The following is a 21,321-nucleotide window of genomic DNA, read 5'->3' as shown; positions in this document are numbered from 1 at the left end:
AGGGACCCAGACATACTTGTTATTATAAATACAAACTTTTTTAAACTGCAAGGTGTGTGTAACTTTAGAAAAACAAAACATTAAAATGGGAAAACTGATGTGTTGAAATAATAATCTATATTATAATATTGTTTAAAAAAGACTTGAAGTGATTATATCTTATGAGCCATGTTGGGCGATGTAAATGTAGTTGTGCTTTTTGAAGGTGCATCTGGATTTACAGGGGGTTGAGTTCGAGAAGGTCAAAAAAACAGCTGAAGACGGAGTGCGACCAGGTCAAGGAGAAGGAGCTTTGCTTCAACAAGACTGTTGTGGACTTCAACACAGAGCGGGAGAGCCGGTGGATTGTCGGGCAGGAGGTGGTATACGTCGAGTCTGGAAGAGAGCTGCGAGAAGAAGGTGAAGGACATCATCCAGGAAAAGGATGAGGCAGTCACCAGTGCCAGGACTGAAATGACGGCACTGGAAGAGAAAAACCTGGAGCACCTGGCCAGGCTGAAAACCACCGAGACTGAGTGGCAGGAAAAAGTTAACACTCTGGAGGACCGTCTCGGACGTGAGGTGACAGAAAAGGAGGACAGATCTGAGGAAATACAGGAGCTGAAGGAACGAAGCAGAGCTACAGAGGAGGACTGGCCCAACAAGGCGAGCAGCATGCAAAGAAAGCAAAGAAGGAGACACAAAAGAGGCTGAAGAAGAAAATGAAAGAGAAGAAGGAGCGGGAGAAGAAAGAGAAAGTGGAAAGAGAGAACAACAAGAAGGACAAACAGAGCAAAGAAGAAAAAGGAGAGAGAGAGAGAGACGAAGGAGAAAAGGGGAATGAAGAAGAGAGAGAAGAAGGAAAAGGAGGCAAATAAAAGGAAGAGAGAGGAGTAACCTCTCCCCAACCCACCCACCCCTTTACCCCTTATTACCCCTCCACCCTCCCAATCCCCTCTCCATCCTTCCTCTCCTTCCTCTCCCTCGACCTTCTCAACAATCCCCTCACCTTTACCAACTCTCCTCAACTCCTTAAACCCATGCAAATAAAAACAATTAAATATAAAAACAACTCAATCATATCCACCGGTTTCTGTCGTTGTGATGCAGAAATAGTATAAATACAGCTGCTACAACTTGACAGCAAAGGCAGCGGGTATTTACCTTCTTGAACTTTCTGTAAACGGATGACGACCCTTCATTTTCACCTTGGTACCATGCGGGGTGAATGCAGGGCCTGTAGCTTTTACTGCAGCTGACGCCTTTCCTCCATGTCAGATAAAATACCACCCTCCAGTGATAAAAGTTTAGTGTTGCACCGAAGTGCCTGCTCAGACCTTTTCGCCCTTTCAGTTAGATAATAAGTGTCCGCTTTCATTCCAGACGATGGTTGCTACACTATCTAAATGATAAAAAAAAAAAAAAAACTAAACAGTTCTGAATGAAAATGTATAAAAGCCTGAACTTATTTCAATAAAAAGCGCTGCGGCCGGACGTAGATGGTCGCACAGCGCGCTCAAGAGCCTTTGGCCGTCCCCGTGCCGCGTCGGCCGAGCCCACAAGAACCGCTTTTGCCTTGTACAACAGGTGTCACCACGGGTCCCTTGCGGAAGGTTTTCAAGTGCCGACACAAGTGTGAGCCACACTTCCTCCCACGTTTAAAACGCTGTGTGTGTGGGGGGGGGGGCACGCGTGGGTGTTTGACGTCGATCCGCGGCGGGGGGTCTGATGCGGAGTCACGCCGAACACGAACTGTGTTGTGACGGCAGAACACTGGAAGCAGCCCCTTACTGCGAGTGGCGTCTGTCCGGCTGACGGTAAAAGCGCAGGGCCGAGGTTCTTGCCCGGGGCCAGACCGTCTGCCCTTGCACCGGGACCCGGCGCTGCAGGACGTCGGCGTTCTGCCTCCGTCTGCGGTGCCGGTGCTTAGCGGAACACCTTCTCGTACGCAGTAGATACGAAGGGGATAAACGGGGGGCCGCCCCTGGGCTAACAGAAGCCCCCTGACGCCTTGAAAACACCAAAGGTTTTTCGCAAATGCAACTCAACATTATCGATTGATCCGATAATTATTTCTTCAACTAATCGATTGGCCCGCAATCTAGGTTGATCCTGGTCCTGGGCTTCCTCTGTAACTTCCTGGTGCCCGCGGTCTTCTCACGTTTCCCCCGGGCCTGCTGCTGATGAACATCGGCACCCCTTCGGGACTTCCCTCAGCTTCGCGGCCAGCGCGCGGGGCAGGCGGCGGACCGGGTGCCACGGGTGCCGGTGGTACGCCCTCTCCAACGCGCTCCTCGGTGAGCGACCGAGGTCACTTGAAGCTCCTGCATGAAAATGAAAATGAACGTGGCTCCACATTGCTCTATGGTCATCGGTGCAGGTCCTGTTTGAGCGCTCTTATACAAAAGCACGGCCGGATTAACCTCCTACTGATATTGGTTGTTGGGCCCCTGTTGGCCCCCCCACTAAGGGCTACATGTCAGTTTTTTTAGTTCCCCAAACCAACCAGCACTCTAGAGCCGAAATAATTAGTTGATTAATTGGTTGGTGGACTGACAAAAAATTAAATCACAAGAACTTTTGTAGTAGTTTGTCTTTTTTTTTTTTGCCAAAAATTCACCAGTATCAACTTTTCAAATGCGGATATCCTGCCAGTTTTCTATGACAGAATCTAATAACCATGAAAAATTAAGCAGAACAATGTGTTTTAGATTTTCTTTGGTCTCTTTTATATGTAAGTACATGTATTATGTGTGTGTGTGCACATGTACAGTATATGCATACCTACTATATGTAGCCCTATTAGTTTCACATAACCACATGAAAATGGTGCAGTAATTGTTTCCTTCTATGGACCCCAGGAAGAGTGGCTGTTGCACCACAGTAACAGCTAGCACGGATCCAAACATATATTCAAATAAACAAACTTGTAAGCAGCATTTGACCTTACGGCCGGTTGAGTTGGAGCTCATTTTAACGGCGTTGTACACTGTTGGGTATATAGTTTATAAAAATGAACCAGATCTTATAGGTTCATCATATGGTTTGGATATAAAATATTAATTTGAACAGTAAATACAGCTCTCAGATAAATGCAGTGGACTAAAAAGTAAATTATTTTCTTGTGAAATATAGTGGAGGAGAAGTAGTTAACGTCCCACGCTCCGGATTTTTGTTATTTTGGTCATGAAAATTCAAGTGGAAGTATGTTGTAGTGTTTCAACAGATTTGTTGACTAACCTGTAACCTGTCTCTCTCTCTCTCTCTCTGTCAGGTATAGTATCTTTGGTGTCTCTCTCTCTCTGCTCTCCTTTGAACGGTACTCGGTGGTGCTCCGCAGCACCCAGTCGGACCCCTCTCAGTACCGCAGGGCCGGGCTCGCTGTAGCGGCCCCCTGGCTCTGCTCACTGGTCTGGACTCGGCCGACGCTGCTGGGCTGGAGCAGGTCTGTACTGCCCCGATATTAACCCGCCAGTTCCTTCGTTAGATCATCCATTTATTCAGTCTGATGATGCTGAACCTGGGAGGAAAGTACGTGCTGGTTTTATTCACTTGATAAGCCCCACACACCAAAAACTCAGCCGTGGACCTCATTTTTGATTCTTTTGCACTGTCTGTGTTTGACAAACACCCGACTGAATTATATTACTGTGCGCAGAATTTCATATTTTGTTCTTGAAGATAGAGTGTTGACGAGATCTGGGGCCACCTCAACTATCGCCTGTTATAACACATAAAAGTATGAAGCTAAAAAAAAAGTCAAGGCTCCGGGCAGAGAAAAACAGTGAAATACTAAACACATCATGACACAGAACAGGGACTTAATGCTACATATGAATCATATGAAGTCAGAGCGTAGTGTATGTCCTGTGTCGTGGAGCAGCTACAGGCTGGAGGGTCCTGGCACCACCTGCTCGGCCCAGCGGCACCAGCTCTCGGTCACGTCTCGCTCCTACACCAGCTCTTTATTCGTCTTCTGCCCGCTCCTGCCTCCGCTGCTCATGTTGCTCTGCTACGTGAGGATCCTGCTGGCTGCACGAGAGGTGGTGAAGCTCGCAGCTTGACCTTTGACCTCGGTGTACTCTGCGACGTCTAGCTCCAACATTAAGGACTTCCTTCTGTTCACTGTGTGTGTGTGTGTGTGTGTGTCTCCAGGTCACCGGGATCAACCAGTCCTCCGCTGAGCGGAGGGAAGGTCGTATCCTTCTCTCGGTCGTCTCCATGGTGACGGGGTACCTATTGTGCTACCTGGCTGTCCTCTTTGGGACAGCCAGGCCTGGTGCCGCCTGTCGCCAGCAAAAACCAGCACCGTCCTCAACCCTGTTATTTAAGTGCTGCTCAACAACCAGGTAACAGCAGCTCCATGTAAATACTCCTCAGGATTTTTGCAGTCGCCAGAGGACAGTTGTTTTCCTTCTTCTAAATGGGATTTACTTTTATTCAACTCCAGACAAAATGAAAATAAACTAGAGGGGTATGTGTGCTTCTCTATAGCCTTTGCAAGGCTTAGGTTCACACAATGGAAAAATAATTTTACGTTTTTTAAATAATCTGTGTTTTAAAAAAATCATTTTAAGAGTTTCTGATCAAGTGCTTGTGGATGAATTATTCTGTTGTGGTTCAAGTGTGAGAAATATGGTAAATTTAAAATATAAACATACTACTTTATATGATTTCCTACCTTAGTATCCTGACAGGACTGCTTGCCTTCACCTCAGTTAAATGTTTCGATGAGGTGCCGAACAAGAGAGGCCACAGCAAATTAATGGTGCTGAAAATAACATAAAATATTTTATTATTCACTTTAAATAGTCCAAGATCAACTACAAAAACAGGCTCTAGGGAACAACAGGGACACAGCGTCTAGCAGTGAGAGAGCATGTTATCTGTACATCCACAGTTGTGTTTATGAAGCATTTACGAAGAATTTGCACTGGTTTTTACGCTGCCTAGCGGCTTTTATCCTGTAAATCCCGTCTTTTGTTATGTTGTTAAATCCCCGTGTCCTCTCCCACTGTGATCGTGTTGAGGTAAGGAGGTAAAAACAAACGCTGTGCGGAGAAGGCACTGACAGCTGCTGATTCTGAGGACAGACAGGGCGGACATCTACGGCATCTGAAACATCACGCAATACAAGTGTTAAAACACCGAAAAGAAAGTGGAAATACGACCCTATGTGTTAACCCTGTGTATGCAGCAGCTGAGCCTGGTGAAGGTTTAATATACTCGACCAAAGTTTCAGTTTTAACTATAGAAAACGCAGGCTACTGCGGGCAAACCCCTCTACTGAAAATATGTTCCTGTGTGCATGTCCTCTGAAATGGACAGTTTAAAACAAAGCAGCTGTCGACAAAAAGCTGCCGTAGGGGTTTTGAGGAATGTTTTTTTACCACAATCAAGAAAATCTGCCAATTTTTAGGTCAAACTCGTCCACGCTTATTGCCATTCCTGTTCATGGATGTAGCTAGGCAGCATTTTTTAAGGCCTCCGTGCTTTGGATCATTGTCCAGTTGTCTATTGTTAGAGAAGACAGCCTCTTTTCAGTATCACTTTCCCGACCGGCTGCAGGACATTTGCATCCTGAATTTGCTGATATTGAGCGGAATCCATTCTTCCCTCTGTCCAATGTCTCCTGCGCCGCTGGCTGCCACACAACAACAAAGCAGAAAATTTCCGCCCTCATGCTTAACAGCTGGCAGGGAGTTCTTTTCATCAAATGCTGTTTGCTTTTTCTCCAAACACACCTTTGGTGATTGTGGCCAAAGAGCTCGATTTTACCTTCATCTGTCCACGGTACATGGACTCTGGATTATCCGGACGTTGCTTTGCATTCTTCGGATGTTGACTCTTGTGATGAGGTCGCAGGTAAGGTTTCCCTCTGATGACTCTACCGTGTAGACCCTGTTGGTGCACCACCACTCCAATGTGCCAGCTAAATCCTCCTGCAGCTCCTTTGCAGGCTTCCTGCCCAGATGATGGGCAGTTTTATCCGAAAGTGCTCTTGGTCTTCCAGCTGGCGTCTAGACTTCCACAGTTCCCCGCAAACTGCCTTTTCTTAATGACACGTAAGCCGGAAGCGCAACTATTTCTATCCTTCCCTGCTTTGTAGGCGTCAGTTAGCGTCATTTTTTTTTAGATCCTCGGTCAGTTGCTTAGAGGAGTCCATGGTTGCTGAGTGTTACGAGGTTTGAAAAGTCAGAAGACTTATCAGCTCTGGAAATGTCCTCAGCTGGCAATTCCTAATGACCTGCCTCACAAGTCCTAACGAGTCAATTAAGGCATAATGACTTAATGAAGTTTTGATGGTGTGTGCAAAGCTTGAGACTTGACAAGTAGAAGGGAAACTTGTGCACATGCCAGAATTACTGATTCATTTTTTTCTGTTTTTTAAGGTCATGAAATTAAAAGTAACAGTGCATCAAAATTTCAACAGTTTAATTTTTTTTTTTTAAATGTTTGCTGAAGGAGTTGTATTGTCTTCCTTTCAGAAAATCAACAAAATATGTAATTTTCCCAAACTTTTGCATACAACTGAAGATGTAGGGGCAATTCAGAGGTCTGAAACCAGGCTGGAATATTACCGAACAAATGTGTAATTAATAACATCCACACAATGTAATCGCCACACACACAACCTGAGCGTCAGGGCCCCTGGACCGCCTGGCTGGTAATCCAGCACTGGCTTATATGCTCTTTTCGCTTTTATCACTGCTTTAGACGGCACATCTCACCTATAACTAACATCCTTTGCGATTACATCCCATGTCAAACATTAGCTGAGGAGGAAAGATTTTTCTATCTAAAAGTCGCTCCTGTGAAATGTTAGTGGAAATTCCTCTTGTTCAAACAGTTAAAATGCCAGTGCAGCTCTGAATGCGCGCGTGTCTCTGCGTCACATTTCTTTTGCTCCTGTGTTTTTGTATCTCTCTCAGTTCTCCAGGTGTTTCCTGTACCTGATCAGGTGCAGTTCAGAAGCCCCGCCGACCCAGGGTCCGCCTCACTCAGCCTAGCAGCAGGGGGGGTGCGGCCTCACCCCCCCCCCCCAACCCGCCCACAGACACTCGTCACACCCAGAGACGGGCAGCCACAGCGGCCTGCCCTGGTGCTAACGGCTCACTATGCAACAGAAGTCAAAGGCCATTTTAGCTCCATGATCGAGTTTGGATCATCATATGTTTGCCCTCATATTCTTGGGTAGAGCTCCACTGGATTACCTCAGTCCAGTGTTACACTTTGCATCGGATGAAGCTCATTTTGTGCTCTACTACACTTGGACATTTTTTTTTCTACAGAACCAGGATGACTGAATTATAGCTGCTTTTGTAGGAACCTGGTATGTTTTTTTTTATGTCCTTTCTGTCAGGTTGTTTTTCCTTTGCTTCACTAGAGGGTGCTGTGGCTCAGCTGGGAGTGGAGTGTGTGACTGAAATACTGGTGAGCAAAATACATAAACTGAATTATAAAAGGTGACATTTAGGTGCTTTTTATTCATGGTCAACAATATACAACAATTACAAATCCTCAATTCAGAATAGACAACTTTCAAATTCCTGAATGAATGATCAACACCAAAATAATTTATTAAGAAAATAAACATACGTCTTTAAAAATATACAGTCATTACGCTTGATGGATACTGACTGAAATCTCAGTAAGTGAAAGATTTGTGGAAAGACACGTTCACATTTTCGGTGAAGTCATAACAACTTACGGACATGTGGAAGTAATTTTAGGTACAAAGTGTGAGGATGCGTCACAATGGAATGTAATACTGTCCGTTCACCGTGGAGGAAGTGCTGGAGAGTGAGAAGCAGTGAACTCCCCTGAGCAGGTAGTCCACATACGGTGTTAAGAGCTGAGATTTAAACCCAACACCACTTGACAAATCCGTATTTTAAAACACTCCTCCCTCCACACTCCTCCTAAAGACACAACACCGCACTCAAGTCTTACAAACAATTCAAAAATACACATGGGACACTAAAAATATTCCTCCGAAGTGTAAGTACTGCTGAGCCGGCCGGGCTTACAGCAATTTCCTCCTTTGCTTAACTGGCGTGTGGAGTTTCTGCTGTTTTCGAATTCTGAAGAAAGAAAAAATACAATTTTCACTGATTTATGGAATTATCAAGGCTGAAAGAAGAGACATAGAGGATCTATGATCAACCTCCTTTATGCTGCAACCTCCAACTGTTTCTCCAACTGCTTTTTTTCATGTGGATAATTTAAAAAAATAAAAGATACAGTCCAGACTGTAGGGACTACAGACAACAACTAATTGGGGAAATTGGGAAAAATCACCGAATACAATAATAATCATAAGATGCAGCCCTAAAAAAAAAAAAAAATCATTTTTAAAAATCTTTGTACTTTTCATTGAAAATCGTTTTTTTAAAATGAATCAGATCAGATTTTTTTAACTTCACCTGTGTGTGGCTGAGGGGAGACGCCATGGACTCTGGTCTTCCGTAGCTGGGGGGGTTGGCGTGAGGGTCGTAGCCAAGGCGAGCCAGCATGGGGGCAATTTCAGCCATGTCGTTCATCACATCAGAGGGAATGTGCCCCACCCACTTGGAGAGGGCGTCTGTGTTCACTGGCTTAATCACCTGGTCCGTCGAACGCTCAACCCTGCACAGAAAGGCAAACACAAGCCCAGTTTGTGTGTGTGTGCGCGTGTGTTCAACCATGATAATACTAAAGTTTTTATAAGGAAGAGGAAAAGCTCCAAAAACAGATACTTGTAATGAGCCATTGAAGAGTGGGAAAGCTGTGAAGGATTTAAAATGCCTAAATTAAAATCAAATCAAACACGGAAATAAAGTGAAATACAATACACAATTACATATTATTTCCTTTTGTGTTTTTATTTACTGTGTCATAATTAAATGAAAAACATTAATGAAAATCAATTAATAAAAATAAATAAATAAATAAAATAAAATCAAAAATTCCTTCAGTGGTTAAAGACAATAAGCTTTGAACATATGCTTTTCCATTTAAATATGTCACAGTAAATGAATACATAAAAAGGACATAGATATGACAATGTGTATTGTATTTCACCTTATTTCTTTGTTTGATTTGTTTTAATTTAGGTATTTAAAATCTTCCGTACATATCCACCTGTCCACCCTAAATAAATCAACGTGTGTAATCCTATGCACACAATTATAATAATTATAATTTACATTTCTGAGTAGGCTATAAAATATTTGTGACTAATATTGCGCCAATCATTGAACAAGTAATCAACATCATGGTGCTACGGCAGATGTCTGTTGCCTCATTCCTTCAGATACACGCCAGGTTTGAGTATGGCTGAATGAAGCGACTAAATCCCCCTGAGCCTCTGCCCTGCAAAGAGATGATCTACTTGGATCACGAACAAATAAGTGGTGAAAGACAAACTAAATATCTACTGAGGGAAGTCTGTAAGCCTTGCTTGACCCTGAAAGGTTTGGCTGCTTCAGTTGTGACTCAAATCTGACTCACAACCTGTGCTAAATTTTAACTGGGTGGGAAAAAAAAAAAAACACTTAGAAAAAAACTAATAAAGTGTGCTGAAGGTGCAGGAGCAATAGCTATCACTGTATAGTAAAATAATATTTAATGACTCTGGGAAGGGGTTACATTTCTGTTTCTGGTTCTGATATTTCTTAGACTAAATATCTAAAAATTAGTTTGTTTCCAGGCATTAAAAAATTAAAATAAAGGGATTCGGTATTCACCACCACATCAACACACTGTATGTGGCAGTGTTGAGAAAACCTTGAAACCATAATGTTGACAGATAAACAGAAAACCTAAAAAAAAAAAAAAAAAAAAATGACACCTTTTATCCTGAAATATACCTGCTCCTCAAAGCCGGCAGGGTGGGAATTCACAGGAGGAACAATCATGGCAGGAATAAGATTTGTATAATTCTGTAACATGTATACGGACTGTGCCTCCTTATAACCACGATTGAACATAGGCACACATTACGGAGGCAGTGGGGTTGGGGAATTTCCGCTACTTGAAATGATTCAACTTTGCTCACTGATTATTAAGCTGGTGTCTGATACTCCAAAGCAGAAGCACACAGAAATGAAAAATGTGCTCAAGTTTATTTAAAGCCAGAACAATAGCCTGAACACATCACATATTCAGGGGATGCATTGTCAGCTGCCAACCAACTGAATATTCAGCTAATTTTTCTGTGTGTGAAAAGAATTTACCAGCTGTTTTACACTGGTTAGTTCATTTCGGAAAAGTTGAGTACTGTGCTTATTTTGGCTAATCAGCCTTTTTCAGGAGGACACAGTGCTTGATGATCTATACACATACACGTACACACACGTACACACACGTACACACACGTACAAACACGTACACAGCACTTTATTAGAAACATCTGTGCATCTGCTTATCATTAATGCAATTATCCAATCGGCCAATCATTTGGCAGCAGTGCACTGTATAAAATCATGCAGATGCAGGTCAGGAGCTTCAGTTAATGTTCACATTAAACATCAGAATTTGGAAAAATGTGATCTCAGTGACCTTGACTGTAGCAGGAATTGTTAGTGCAAGACAGGCTGGTTTGAGTTTTTCTGAAACTGCTGATCCCCTGGTATTTTCATAAACAACAGTCTCTAGAGTTTACTGAGAATGGAACAGTTGAACTAGACAGCTGAAGACTGGAAAAACGTAGCCTGTCCTGTCCTGAATCTCGATTTCTGCTGAGCCAGCAGATGGTAGGGTCAGAATTTGGTGTCAACGGCGTGAACCCATGGACCCAACCTGCCTTGTGTCGAGAATAAAGGCTGCTGGTGGTAGTGTACTGGTGTGGGGAATGTTTTCTTGGCACACTGTGGGCCCCTTAATACCGATCAATCATCGTTGGGATGCCACGGCCTATCTGAGTGTTGTTGCTGACCGTGTGCTTCCCTTTATATCCACAATTTACCATCTTCTAACATCTTGTGGAATCCATGCCACGAAGCACTGAGGCTGTTTTGAGAGCAAAGGGAGGCCCCCCTGATGTTCCTAATAAAGTGCTCAGTGCATTTTTGCCTTTTCTCTGCTGATTTGCTGGAAGTTTTGTTAAAATATGTGTTGTGTTTGGATGGAAACCTGACTAGTAGGATGCATGACTGCACTCATTTCTTACAAAAAGAACATTCAAAAGTTTCAAGGCCTCTAGAACTGAAATGAAGGCAATAATTATATGAGTTAATGTATTTTATGACTATGTCAGGCCTGAATAAGTATAACATAATTTCAGACATTCAAAGACTTTCCAATGACTTGAAGATATCCCGGGACCCATACTATAATTTTCAAAGATTCACACCTAACCCTTTTTGGGTATCTAGTCATATAGATTTCAGTTTTAGTTTCACTTTATTGTACCAAGGCTTTGAGATATCTGAAAACCTTTGCAATTGAAACTGAAACCATCTGCATGGCTAGATACCACTAGAGCCAAGAGGTATACTTGGTGTACACGCACATGTCAAATACTCACTTGGACAGAGACACACCGCCAGCCTTTCCAATCAGCTCTTCGTGGTGCAGCACTGACGGATCCCATTGCAGGTCTAGGAAGTGAAGCAACTTCCTCATTTCCTCCTCTGGGTGGAGGACGAGCTGTTCGTAGTGGACGGGCAGACATCTGCCTTTCCCGGCTGCCTGGCACTGGCTGAACATGGTCTCCACCGCACTGCTCCACTTGGTCAGACAGTCCCTGTAGCTGGTCAGGTCGAAGCCAGAGATGGTCACCTGTGAGTGGAGAGAGACCGAAATTCATTTGGCCATGATGTGGTGCCAGGACAAACTTGCGAACTGGCTGTTTGGCAAGATAAGGCTGTGAGTAACTTTGTCTGCCTGCAACCCTGATAAGAAAAGAAAACCAGCATACCTTTCGTGAAATCATGGAGTGGACGGTTGCCCGTCCGTCTCGTAGCATGAGCACGAATTTGGCTTTAGGGAAGATGCGTGACAGGTATGAGAGTGACTTCAAGGTGAACGGGTCTTTGTTGCAAAGGCGAGGTGCAGGCTCCCCATGGCCGACTATCACCTGAGACGTGTAATATTTACAACATGAAATGGCTGTGTCGTTACATGCAATCCATTCCTCTTTAATATTAAGATTTTTCATATTCATATTGAGAGGCCAAATATAAATATCTTGTTTTTTTTTAAAAACAAAAACAAAAAAGCCAATTGGATTGTTGCAATTTGAAGACATCAACTTGGGCTCTCAAAAATTGTGACACGTATGTTTTTACAATTTTTTTACATTTTAGAATGAGAAAATAATCGGCAGATAAATCATTTATGATCTTTAAATAATGATACTTTTAATCTTAGTTTACATTTTTACAGTCGCCTTTAATAAACACAACACCCTCAATCTGAAACCTGCCCTCGACACCCAAGCGTGTTTGCCGATTAACAGATGCAGAAGTTTTTTTGCGGCTTAGCTCTACTAAGCAGGCTGCATGATGCACCGACCAACTCACCTCTAACAGGAACGCACGCACGGCTGAATCCAACACCTGGTCAGTGACACCCGCTTCGTCCAATCGTATCCTCTCCTTAACCGAGCGACTCCAGGTGGCTCGCATGGCCAGGAGGCGGGGAATCACTCGGGTCTCTTCCCCGCACCGCACGGCACTGTGGGCATCCAGCATGACGCGCATCAGTGTGGTGCCGCTCCTGGGAAAGCCTCCGATGAAGATCAGCGGTGTGTCTTCGGGGAAGTGTTCGGTGAGGGATAGGCTCTGATTGGCTGAGCCCAGGTGGAGCTCCATCCACCTGTACCGATGGCTTTTGGGCGGGCACTCTATCCCGCTCATGCCCAGGTAGAGCAGGGAGGCGGAGCAGAGGAGCAAGCAGCCCAGCAGCAGGCTCGACCTGGTGTTCCTCATGGTTGCTGGGTGTGTTTGGGAGTCAGGGGGACATAAAATAATATTTAGGGGTTCCTGATTTACTTCTTAAATTTCATTAAAAATCAGTTAGGCCTAGTGTGACAGTCAGGCAGATAAGGATGAATGCAAGAAAGCCAGCTGAGATGACGCTGACGGAGGCCCGGCGGAGGCCAGGAGGGCGAAGTCAAGTGGGGGCTGGAGAGACCCCCTCACTCCTCTGTAGCTCCTCTGCCCCGGTGTTAGAGAGCACGATCGGGGCCTGCTGCACTCCAAAGCCAGCCATGTCTCTTATCCATCATTCCTATAGTACTTAAAACATGAGAAGAACGTCTCAGCAAGAACTCCAACAGAATCAGTTTATACTGCTTTCAACCAAATAAATGCAAGATTTCCCAACTTGCTGAGTAACGGAAAACATAAATCATCCTACTCTAAATATACAATAGACGAGTAACTGCAAACATTAGCCACTGCCCTGCATGAGCGAGCTATTATCAGCAGGCAGGGTGTGATGGTGGCTGCCGCGTTATTTTGCCAAGAACACTTCACTCGCACACACTTTCATAGGATCTGAACTTCATCCATTTTCTGTTCTCAAAAGAAGCTATTCTGCATCTTTCCTCTGGGGAGCTCCAGACTCTTAAGCCATATCAAACTTCACAGCGGCATGCAAACGCAGACACACTCCCAGGCAGTGTATCTGAGGCCACTACTTACAACTTCCTCTTGTTTTTATACTCACTGACGGTCTCTGCCACACTGAAATGCAAAGAAATTTGATTATGATCAGATTACTATTGAACAAGTGAGACATCTGCAACTTCCCCATTTCTCTTTCCTGAAATGTGCACGCTAGCACTTTCATCACCGTAAACCAAGGGTCCAATTCCTCTTATTAGCACACAACAAAATAAAATACACAGGCTTGGTAAAACAACTGAATAAGCTGAACGTGGCCTTCAATAACTCTAACTAATGCTGAATGTATTACTTTTGAAGCCACATTACAGCTCTAAAAATCATACAAATTCACGACTCGAACAGCAGCTTTACTTCTTGCACAAGCAAATTTAGAATATGTCTCCCTTTCTCAGAGTCATTGTGGTTTCTTTCTTGTTCAGACTGAACGTGGAGGGAACCTCACATCTGAATGCCACGTGGGGAACCCTCCTCTCTCTGTGCTGGAGTAGCCAAGCCCATAAACTGCAGCCTGGCCATCAAAGCAAAAAAGGAAAAACAGCTGGAAAATGAGGACATCTCGACCTGGCTAGGACACTTACATGCTGCTTTAAGCCGTGCTAAGTTCAGTGGTATCCACAAGCTTTACATGTAATTCTAATGCATTTCCATGCAGAGATTAAGCCACTTGGAGTTTGCATAGAATTAGGCCAGTGGTTTAAGATCAGCCTTGCTGTTTCATTTTTTCTCGATAGATTTAAAAGGGATGATTCCCCCAAATTACGAAGATAAAATATCATTTCACTTTAGGGATGCAACTAACAATTATTCTCATTGTCATTCATTCGATTAATTTGTCAATTACTCTCTTGATTATCTATTTGTTCTATAAAATGTCAGAAAAAAGTGTACAATGCCCATCACAATTTACTAAAGCCAAAGTTGATGTCTTCAAATTTTGTCCAGCTAAGAACATAAGACAAAGGAAAGAAATCTGAAAATCTTCACAAATGAGAAGCTGGAATTTGGCATGGATATGGAGCTTCAAAGATTAGTCGCTTAATCAGTGGACAGAAAGATAATCTGTGATTACTATGATAATCAGTTCATCAGTCATTTTCAAGCCAAAATACCAAATATTTGCTAGTTCCATCTTCTCAAATGTGAGAATTTTGATCTTTTGTTAAAATCATATATGATAATAAACTGAGTATCTTTGGGTTTTGCACTGTTGGTTGAATAATCTGAAAACATGATATTGGGCTGTGGGAAAATATATCATGCTTTTTTCCATTATTTTCTTAAATTTTATAGACAAAAACTAAGAATCGATTAATAATCAACCGATTAACTGATAATCAAAATAATTGTCAGTCGCAGCTCTACATGGGTATTTCGCATTTAAAGCTGGTAAAAATGACTTAAATTATCAAAACAGGTGCCAATTATGATTCTGTCGATAAACTAATTGATCAGCTGGTTCAGCGCTGGCTTATCTCTGGTGTTAGCCGGTCATGCAGATAGTTTTGGTTAGGTAGGTTTTGAGATATCTGTCTGCAGTGCTTTTGCCTCCACCCCAATACGATGGACTGAACTGTGTATTTTTGGTGCTCAAAACATTGAAAATCTACATTTAAAAATTCCAAAGCAACATAATAATCAGGATAAATCCACAGAACAAACTGAAATTTTTCATAGGGACTATTTTTTCTTTTTTAGAAGAAAGTAGTTCAAATGAAAACTGTTCAACAGTGAGACGCTGTTTCTAGAAAGAAATGTTTCGTTTGAATTTTATTTTATCTAATTTTTTGATACTGTCAACACCAGAACAAAAATTCAATTCACCTCCTTTGTGCTGGAGTAGAGGGAAAAATCACAGACAGAGATACTTGAAAACCCAGCCAAATGAAACCAAAACTATCTGCTTGGCTAGACACCAAAGGAGGTAGGTGAAAAAAAAAAGAAGTTTTTTCATAAGTGGTTTTTGTAAAGACTAGCTGTGGATACCTACTTTGACAAGTCCAAAAACGTACCTTGAAAAGGCCACTGCGTTCTCTAATCACGAACAAGCCAACAAACAAGTCTCTGATAAGAAGAAAACAGTGACCTGCCATCACAGTTTGTCAACAGATGATAGTTGAGGCCGGAGAGCAGCAGACTGACACCTTTGAGTAGCTGATTGTCTGGAAGCCCAGGGCCGCCTCCTTCTCTTCACAGGGGAGAAAACCCCGACTTCCTGCCAAAGGGCAAGCCTGACTCCCCCTACATTTTCCCTAAATCTGGTTAATGCATTAATATATCACATTCATCCATCCTTGGAGCTGTTTCCTTGTATGCTCCCCTCTTTCAAAGTTTGTACGTGTCTGTGTATTTTTCATGAAACTATTCATACTTTCTTTGTTTTGTGCTGCAAGAACAGTTTCACATCAGTGGCAAAAAAAAATAAAAAAATAAAAAAAAATGTGAAATTGGTGGAATACAAAAACGAACAAGTTCAATTGAAGCTGCTTCAAAGCAGAAGAACTTCTGATTGTCTTGCCTCCTTAAACAAAATATGTGGTGAGCCCGGTGCATAGTGGGGACATCTTTGCCCAGCCAGTGGCGAAGAAGCCCAAAGCCTCCTTGTTCCTCACAGCAGGGGGACCAGTGACACTAACTTTCTGATAGGGACAGCAAATTGCACATTTTCCTTTAACTCTAGTTCATGCAGCACTGTCAAGAGCCTGCCTATTGTTTCCTTGAATGCTTTCCACGGAATGATTTTCGTCACGTATTTTTTTTTTGTGTATGAGCTATTCCTGCTCCCTCTGTGCTGCAAAACCGTTTTCCCTCAGTAGCAAAGTAAATGTGAATTCAGTCTACTAAAAAAGGTGCACGTTCGGCTGCAGCGGCTTGACTGCTGCACAAATTATCTGGTGAACCAGGTGCTTATCGGCGGAAACACGATAAACAGTTCAATGCTACATTATCATCGCAGTCGGTGGTGTGCATCTGTGTGTAACTAGGACTGTTGTACGGCCGCAAAGCGCCGGCCCGGGTGCCACGAACATCTGGCCGAGCTTGACGATGCATCATGCTGGCAAAAATGCACCCGGGGCGGGTAGCCACCAGGTGACTGACCTGCTATCAGTCACTCACACACAACCAAACACAACATCACACAACAGCACACGCACACACTCACTCGCGCGCGCACACGCACACGCCCCGCGACAGACCAACGGCGACCAAACAGCCTGTCAGTGCGCTATTTAACCCGTGTTTATTTAGCTGTCTGTAGGTAGCTAATGCGCGTTGTCAATTTCGTATCCGTTAAAAATGGTGTTCACTCACCGGCGTCTGTGAAACTCCCGAAATCCGAGGGGAAAAAGAAAAAACAAACAAACAAACAAACAAACAAAAAACAAAAAAAAACCCCAACATGAACCTTGGTCCAAAAGGCTGACACGAACAGCTCCTCTATCCCCGCAGAGAAAAACGGGGTTGGCTCTCATGTGGGTAACCTACCGGCGGAGTTCACAGCAGCTATGTCTACGCCATTTAGCATTTTTTTTTTTTTTTTAAAAAGCACATGATTACACAACGCATCGCTGCTGGCTCGGAACGTAACTTTGCTCCGTGAGAAGTCGAGCCGTGTCTACCGTTGAGAGACAGGAGAAGGGGAGGAAAAAAAAAAAAAAATCGAACACGAGCGCAGGCAGGCAGAGAAAGGTGAGCGCAGATTGGTCGATGGACGTTCTGAATTCGAGCGAGCATCTGCTTGGACGATTCCCATTGGTGGAGGCGTTAAAGGGCAATTCCACCGCTGTGAAAAAAACACATTTTTTTTTTGTTTTTTGCCCCCCACCCCTTGCACTGAAGGCTAAAATTACTTTACCTCATCGATTCGTTTGCTCTCAGTTAAAAGCCCACAGGGGAAATTTAATCATCGTGTGGGATTTAATGGAGGTTAAACCCGCCTCATTTAATTTACCTGCCTTTTCATTAGTAAAACAGATTTTTTGTAACTCATTTAGTATGACATGGGTCTTCATAATATATTGCGGCCTCTGTGGAGGACCAAGAGTGATCAAATTACATTAGTAAGATTGTCAATTCATAATAATTTAAAACTACAGATATTCATGAATGGTTACAGTACCGGTCAAAAGTATTGGAAACACCCCCATTTTCCCAGTTTATCATTTAAATTTACATAACTCAATGTCTCAGTGTTTCTGAAATTGAAGCATAGAACAACTGAACAATTGGAGCTTTTAAAAACAAGGAATCATGAAATCTTCTTGTCGAACATAAAACTTAATCTACATTTTTGACTCATTTAGCAGCCGAACACACTCGTGCTGCTCTTTGTACAATGGAAATCAAATATTGTCCAGAAAGTTTGTCCCGACACTGCCGCAGAAATTCCCACGAAAGTGTTGCACTTGCAGTTTACTTTGCTTTCACATTTCGGTCCAGTTCATCCCAAACCAGCTTCACGGGGTCTAAGTATGGACACTGCGACGGTCTTCCGTCATGTGAAGCCTCCGTCTAGTTCTTTTCTTCTAACGTTTAGGGTCATTACCTTGCTGAGGGATGTCCAGTCTGTCTTCCTTTGTTACTTCCCTTTTTTTCTCACCCTTCTGACCCTTCATATACAATACTAGGGGTACTTCCTGCAATACAGTATTGTCCTAATAATGCATCAGAGGGTGTAGCATCACAATTTGTTCCAACACTGCCTTTGTACAGACAGAGGGTTTGTAAGTCATCAACAAATGTTGGGGAACCTGTAGGATTTGTTTTCACCAACTTTCAAGGCTTCATTTACTTCAATTGCTGCAGGAAAACTGTAAATTAACTTACTCCAAGCTTCAGTTACCATTTACTTTGCAGACTCAGATTTATTAATATAAAATGTAAATCAACTCATAATGATATATGATCATAGATGAAGCTACCCTGCAGTAAATAAAGCAGTTACAGTTTGCCCAACCTGTATCAGCTGCAATGTTAGTGATGCCTACAGATTAATTCAAGTAATTATAATCCAGTGATATAATATAAATATATTATTCTAAAATGGGCCATGATGATTACATTTACTTTTAAGTATATTTTGATGCTAATACTGTAAATTTACTTGAGTAAAATTTTGAACATTGGAGTTTTACTTATAACAGAGTATTTTTTCCCCCGTTGTATTGCTACTTTTACTTAAGTAAAAGTTCTGAGTACCTCCTCCACCACTTTAAATAGGCCCTTTCAAAAAGTATTCAAAACTTTTGCACACTTTATTTTTATATTTTATTTTAATTGAATAAAATTCCCATTTTTACCCATCAGTCTATGCTCAGTAAGCCATAATGACAAAGTGAAAACATGTTTTTAGACATTTTTGCAAATTTAATAAAAATCTAGAACTAAAATCTCTAATTTACACAACTATTCAGAACCTTTAATTCACTACTTTGTAGAAGCCCTTTTGCCAGCAATTACAGCTCCGAGTCTTCTTGGGTAAGTCTCTACAAGCTTTGCACACCTGGATTTGGGCAGTTTATCCAATTCTTCCTGGCAGATCCTCTCAAACTCCGTCAGATTGGATGGGAAGCGTCTGTGAACTGCCATCTCCAGGTCTCTCCACGGATAGTCTATGGGGTTTAGGTCTGGGCTTTGGCTCAAGGACAGGCAGAGACTCATCCTGGAACCACTCCAGTGTTGTCGTCTTGCTGAAAGGCGACCAGTCGATCCAGTCTCAGGTCGCATGCGCTCTGGAGCAGATTTTTTCTCCGAAGAAGTCTGTGGATCTGGCTGCAATCATCTTACCCTCAGTTCGGAAGGCCTGATTGATGGAGTGCTGCTGGGATGGTCGGGCTTCAAGCAGGTTCTCCCATCTCTGCAGAGGAACTCTGAAGCTCTGTGAGAGAGATCGTTGGGTCACCTCCCTCCCTCCTTCCACACCTCTTCCATTTCTCAGTTATTGAGGCCGCTGTGCTCCTGGTAACACTCAAAGCTTTAGAAATGGTTTTATACCCCTTGCCCTGATCTATGCCTCGACACAATTTTATCGACTAGGTTTACAGAGTTTTCCTCGGACAGCATAGCTTGGTTGTTGTCCGGACATGCAGTATGAATTGTGGGCCCTTATATACACAGGTGTGGGCCTTTCTAAACTATGTCCAATCAATTCAATTTGCAATAGTGTGACTCCAGTCAAGTTGTAGACACATCTCAAGGAAAATGAAAGCAAACAGGATGCACCTGACCACAATGTGGAGTGCCACAGCAAAGGATCTGAACACTTTTGTAAGGGAGAGATTTCGGTTTTTGATTTTCACAAATTTGTAAAAATTTCTAAAAAAAAAAACGTTTTCACTTTGTCATTATGCCTTATTGGGTGTAAACTGATGGACAAAAATGGTAATTTTATCCATTTAAAATTAAATCTACAACATAACATAATGTGCAAAACATGAAGGGGTCTGAATACTTTCTGAAGCCACTGTAGGTACTAATGAAATAGGAGACTTGATAAAAAAAATTTTAAGGAAAAAATTATTCGCTCTTCCCTTGTGTGGACTCCAAGTTACAGGCATTTTTTCTACAACGTAATTTATCTTTATTCTTAAAAATGATAATAAAGCCATGATTTATGTGATGCAGGCTAGGTTATTAAAAAGACTAGAGAGTGGATGACTAGAAAGCAAATCCCTATTACTGTATGAACACACATTGTGATTGAATCAGAAAAAGAAAATCTGAATCAGAAAAAGTCACGGCCTAATTAACCCAGTACACAGACTCCGGGCAAACATCAGCTGCTGGGCCCTTATTAACCCTCTTCATCCCACTCTCTGTGCAGCATGTACAGTGTGTCTATGCTGCAAGACTACCTGCTCTTATATGTGCTTTGAGGTAAAACACAGTAATAAAGGATTATGCAGCATGTAACCACAAAACTGATACAATTAAGCTTTGAAAACTAGATTTTGACACAGAGGGTCTCAGGTCAGCCTCTCTGTGGGGCCCTGTTAAGTCACCAGTGATGAATGTTTATCAAACGTCACAAAGAGGAATCTTAAGACTGGGTACCTAGTTTGACCTGGAGCTAAAAAAAAAAAAAAAAGAAGAGAAAAAAAGAGTTTTTTTAATTTATAAAGATATGCAAAGAAGAAGACTGAAGTTAAACCAGCAAAACCTAAACGTATTGTTATAATATTATTGTCCATTACTTTCACTCTGCTTCTATATCTTGCCCTGAGAAGATGCAAAGTAAGAAAAGGAAATTGATGTAATACAGGAAACCCAAAACAGAAAGACACCTGAGTCTAACAAGCACATCCTTCCGCTGCTGCCTCACAACATCCCAGCACAGAAAACAGAAGATAATGTAAATCTGCAGCTGAAGAGTTGTTGGCTTTATGTTGCAAGTCTGCAGTGTATATCCTGTGTAATCTATGAGTGGTTACAGAAACATATCTGTGAAAAATAATGTGTGTTGAACTAAATGACCACAATAATTTGTCAGGATGATTAACTTAATTACCACTACTAGTGACATAAACCTACGAGAAGCTCCTAAAACAACTAAATTTACAGCTGACAAATGTGTTGCATTCACTGTATAGCGCAGAGAAAAGATACACTGGAGATGTTTTCAGTAGCCGAAGGTGAAACCACCACCAAATAAGATTCAGTTTATAATCCTGGTTTCGCACCAGGTCTTTGCAGTCTGTCATGCTGCACCAGACGGGATCCTGTTTTATAT

General features: G+C 42.5%; 1 protein-coding gene, 1 long non-coding RNA gene and 1 pseudogene across 6 annotated transcripts; 1 reads left to right on the top strand and 2 right to left on the bottom strand.

Moving 5' to 3' along the window:
- Positions 1-168: 168 nt before the first annotated feature.
- LOC120802860 lies at positions 169-6,989 on the top strand (annotated as a pseudogene).
- LOC120802669 lies at positions 4,758-6,202 on the bottom strand. Its single transcript, XR_005709256.1, has 2 exons — positions 5,758-6,202; positions 4,758-5,094 (listed from the first exon to the last, which is right to left on the bottom strand). It is a non-coding gene; the product is annotated as an uncharacterized LOC120802669 (long non-coding RNA).
- Positions 6,990-7,441: 452 nt separating the features above from the next.
- On the bottom strand, positions 7,442-17,220 carry tpst1l (tyrosylprotein sulfotransferase 1, like). 5 transcript variants are annotated; one of them, XM_040151141.1, is made up of 6 exons: positions 16,905-17,220; positions 12,486-13,202; positions 11,882-12,040; positions 11,489-11,742; positions 8,406-8,607; positions 7,442-8,063 (listed from the first exon to the last, which is right to left on the bottom strand). In XM_040151141.1, exons 2-6 carry the CDS (start codon positions 12,891-12,893, stop codon positions 8,028-8,030), a joined length of 1,059 nt encoding a protein of 352 aa, XP_040007075.1. In that variant the 5' UTR covers positions 12,894-13,202; positions 16,905-17,220; the 3' UTR covers positions 7,442-8,027. The 5 variants fall into 5 exon arrangements, with proteins under 5 accessions (XP_040007075.1, XP_040007077.1, XP_040007080.1 ...); XM_040151143.1 differs by having other exon boundaries at positions 12,486-13,194; XM_040151146.1 differs by having other exon boundaries at positions 12,486-12,898.
- Positions 17,221-21,321: the final 4,101 nt, after the last annotated feature.

This window comes from Xiphias gladius, chromosome 17 (assembly GCF_016859285.1).
Source record: "Xiphias gladius isolate SHS-SW01 ecotype Sanya breed wild chromosome 17, ASM1685928v1, whole genome shotgun sequence".
NCBI classification, from domain to species: Eukaryota; Metazoa; Chordata; class Actinopteri; order Istiophoriformes; family Xiphiidae; genus Xiphias; species Xiphias gladius.
The sequence above is the reverse complement of the archived record's forward strand: the minus strand, read 5'-3'. Positions and strand labels throughout refer to the sequence as shown.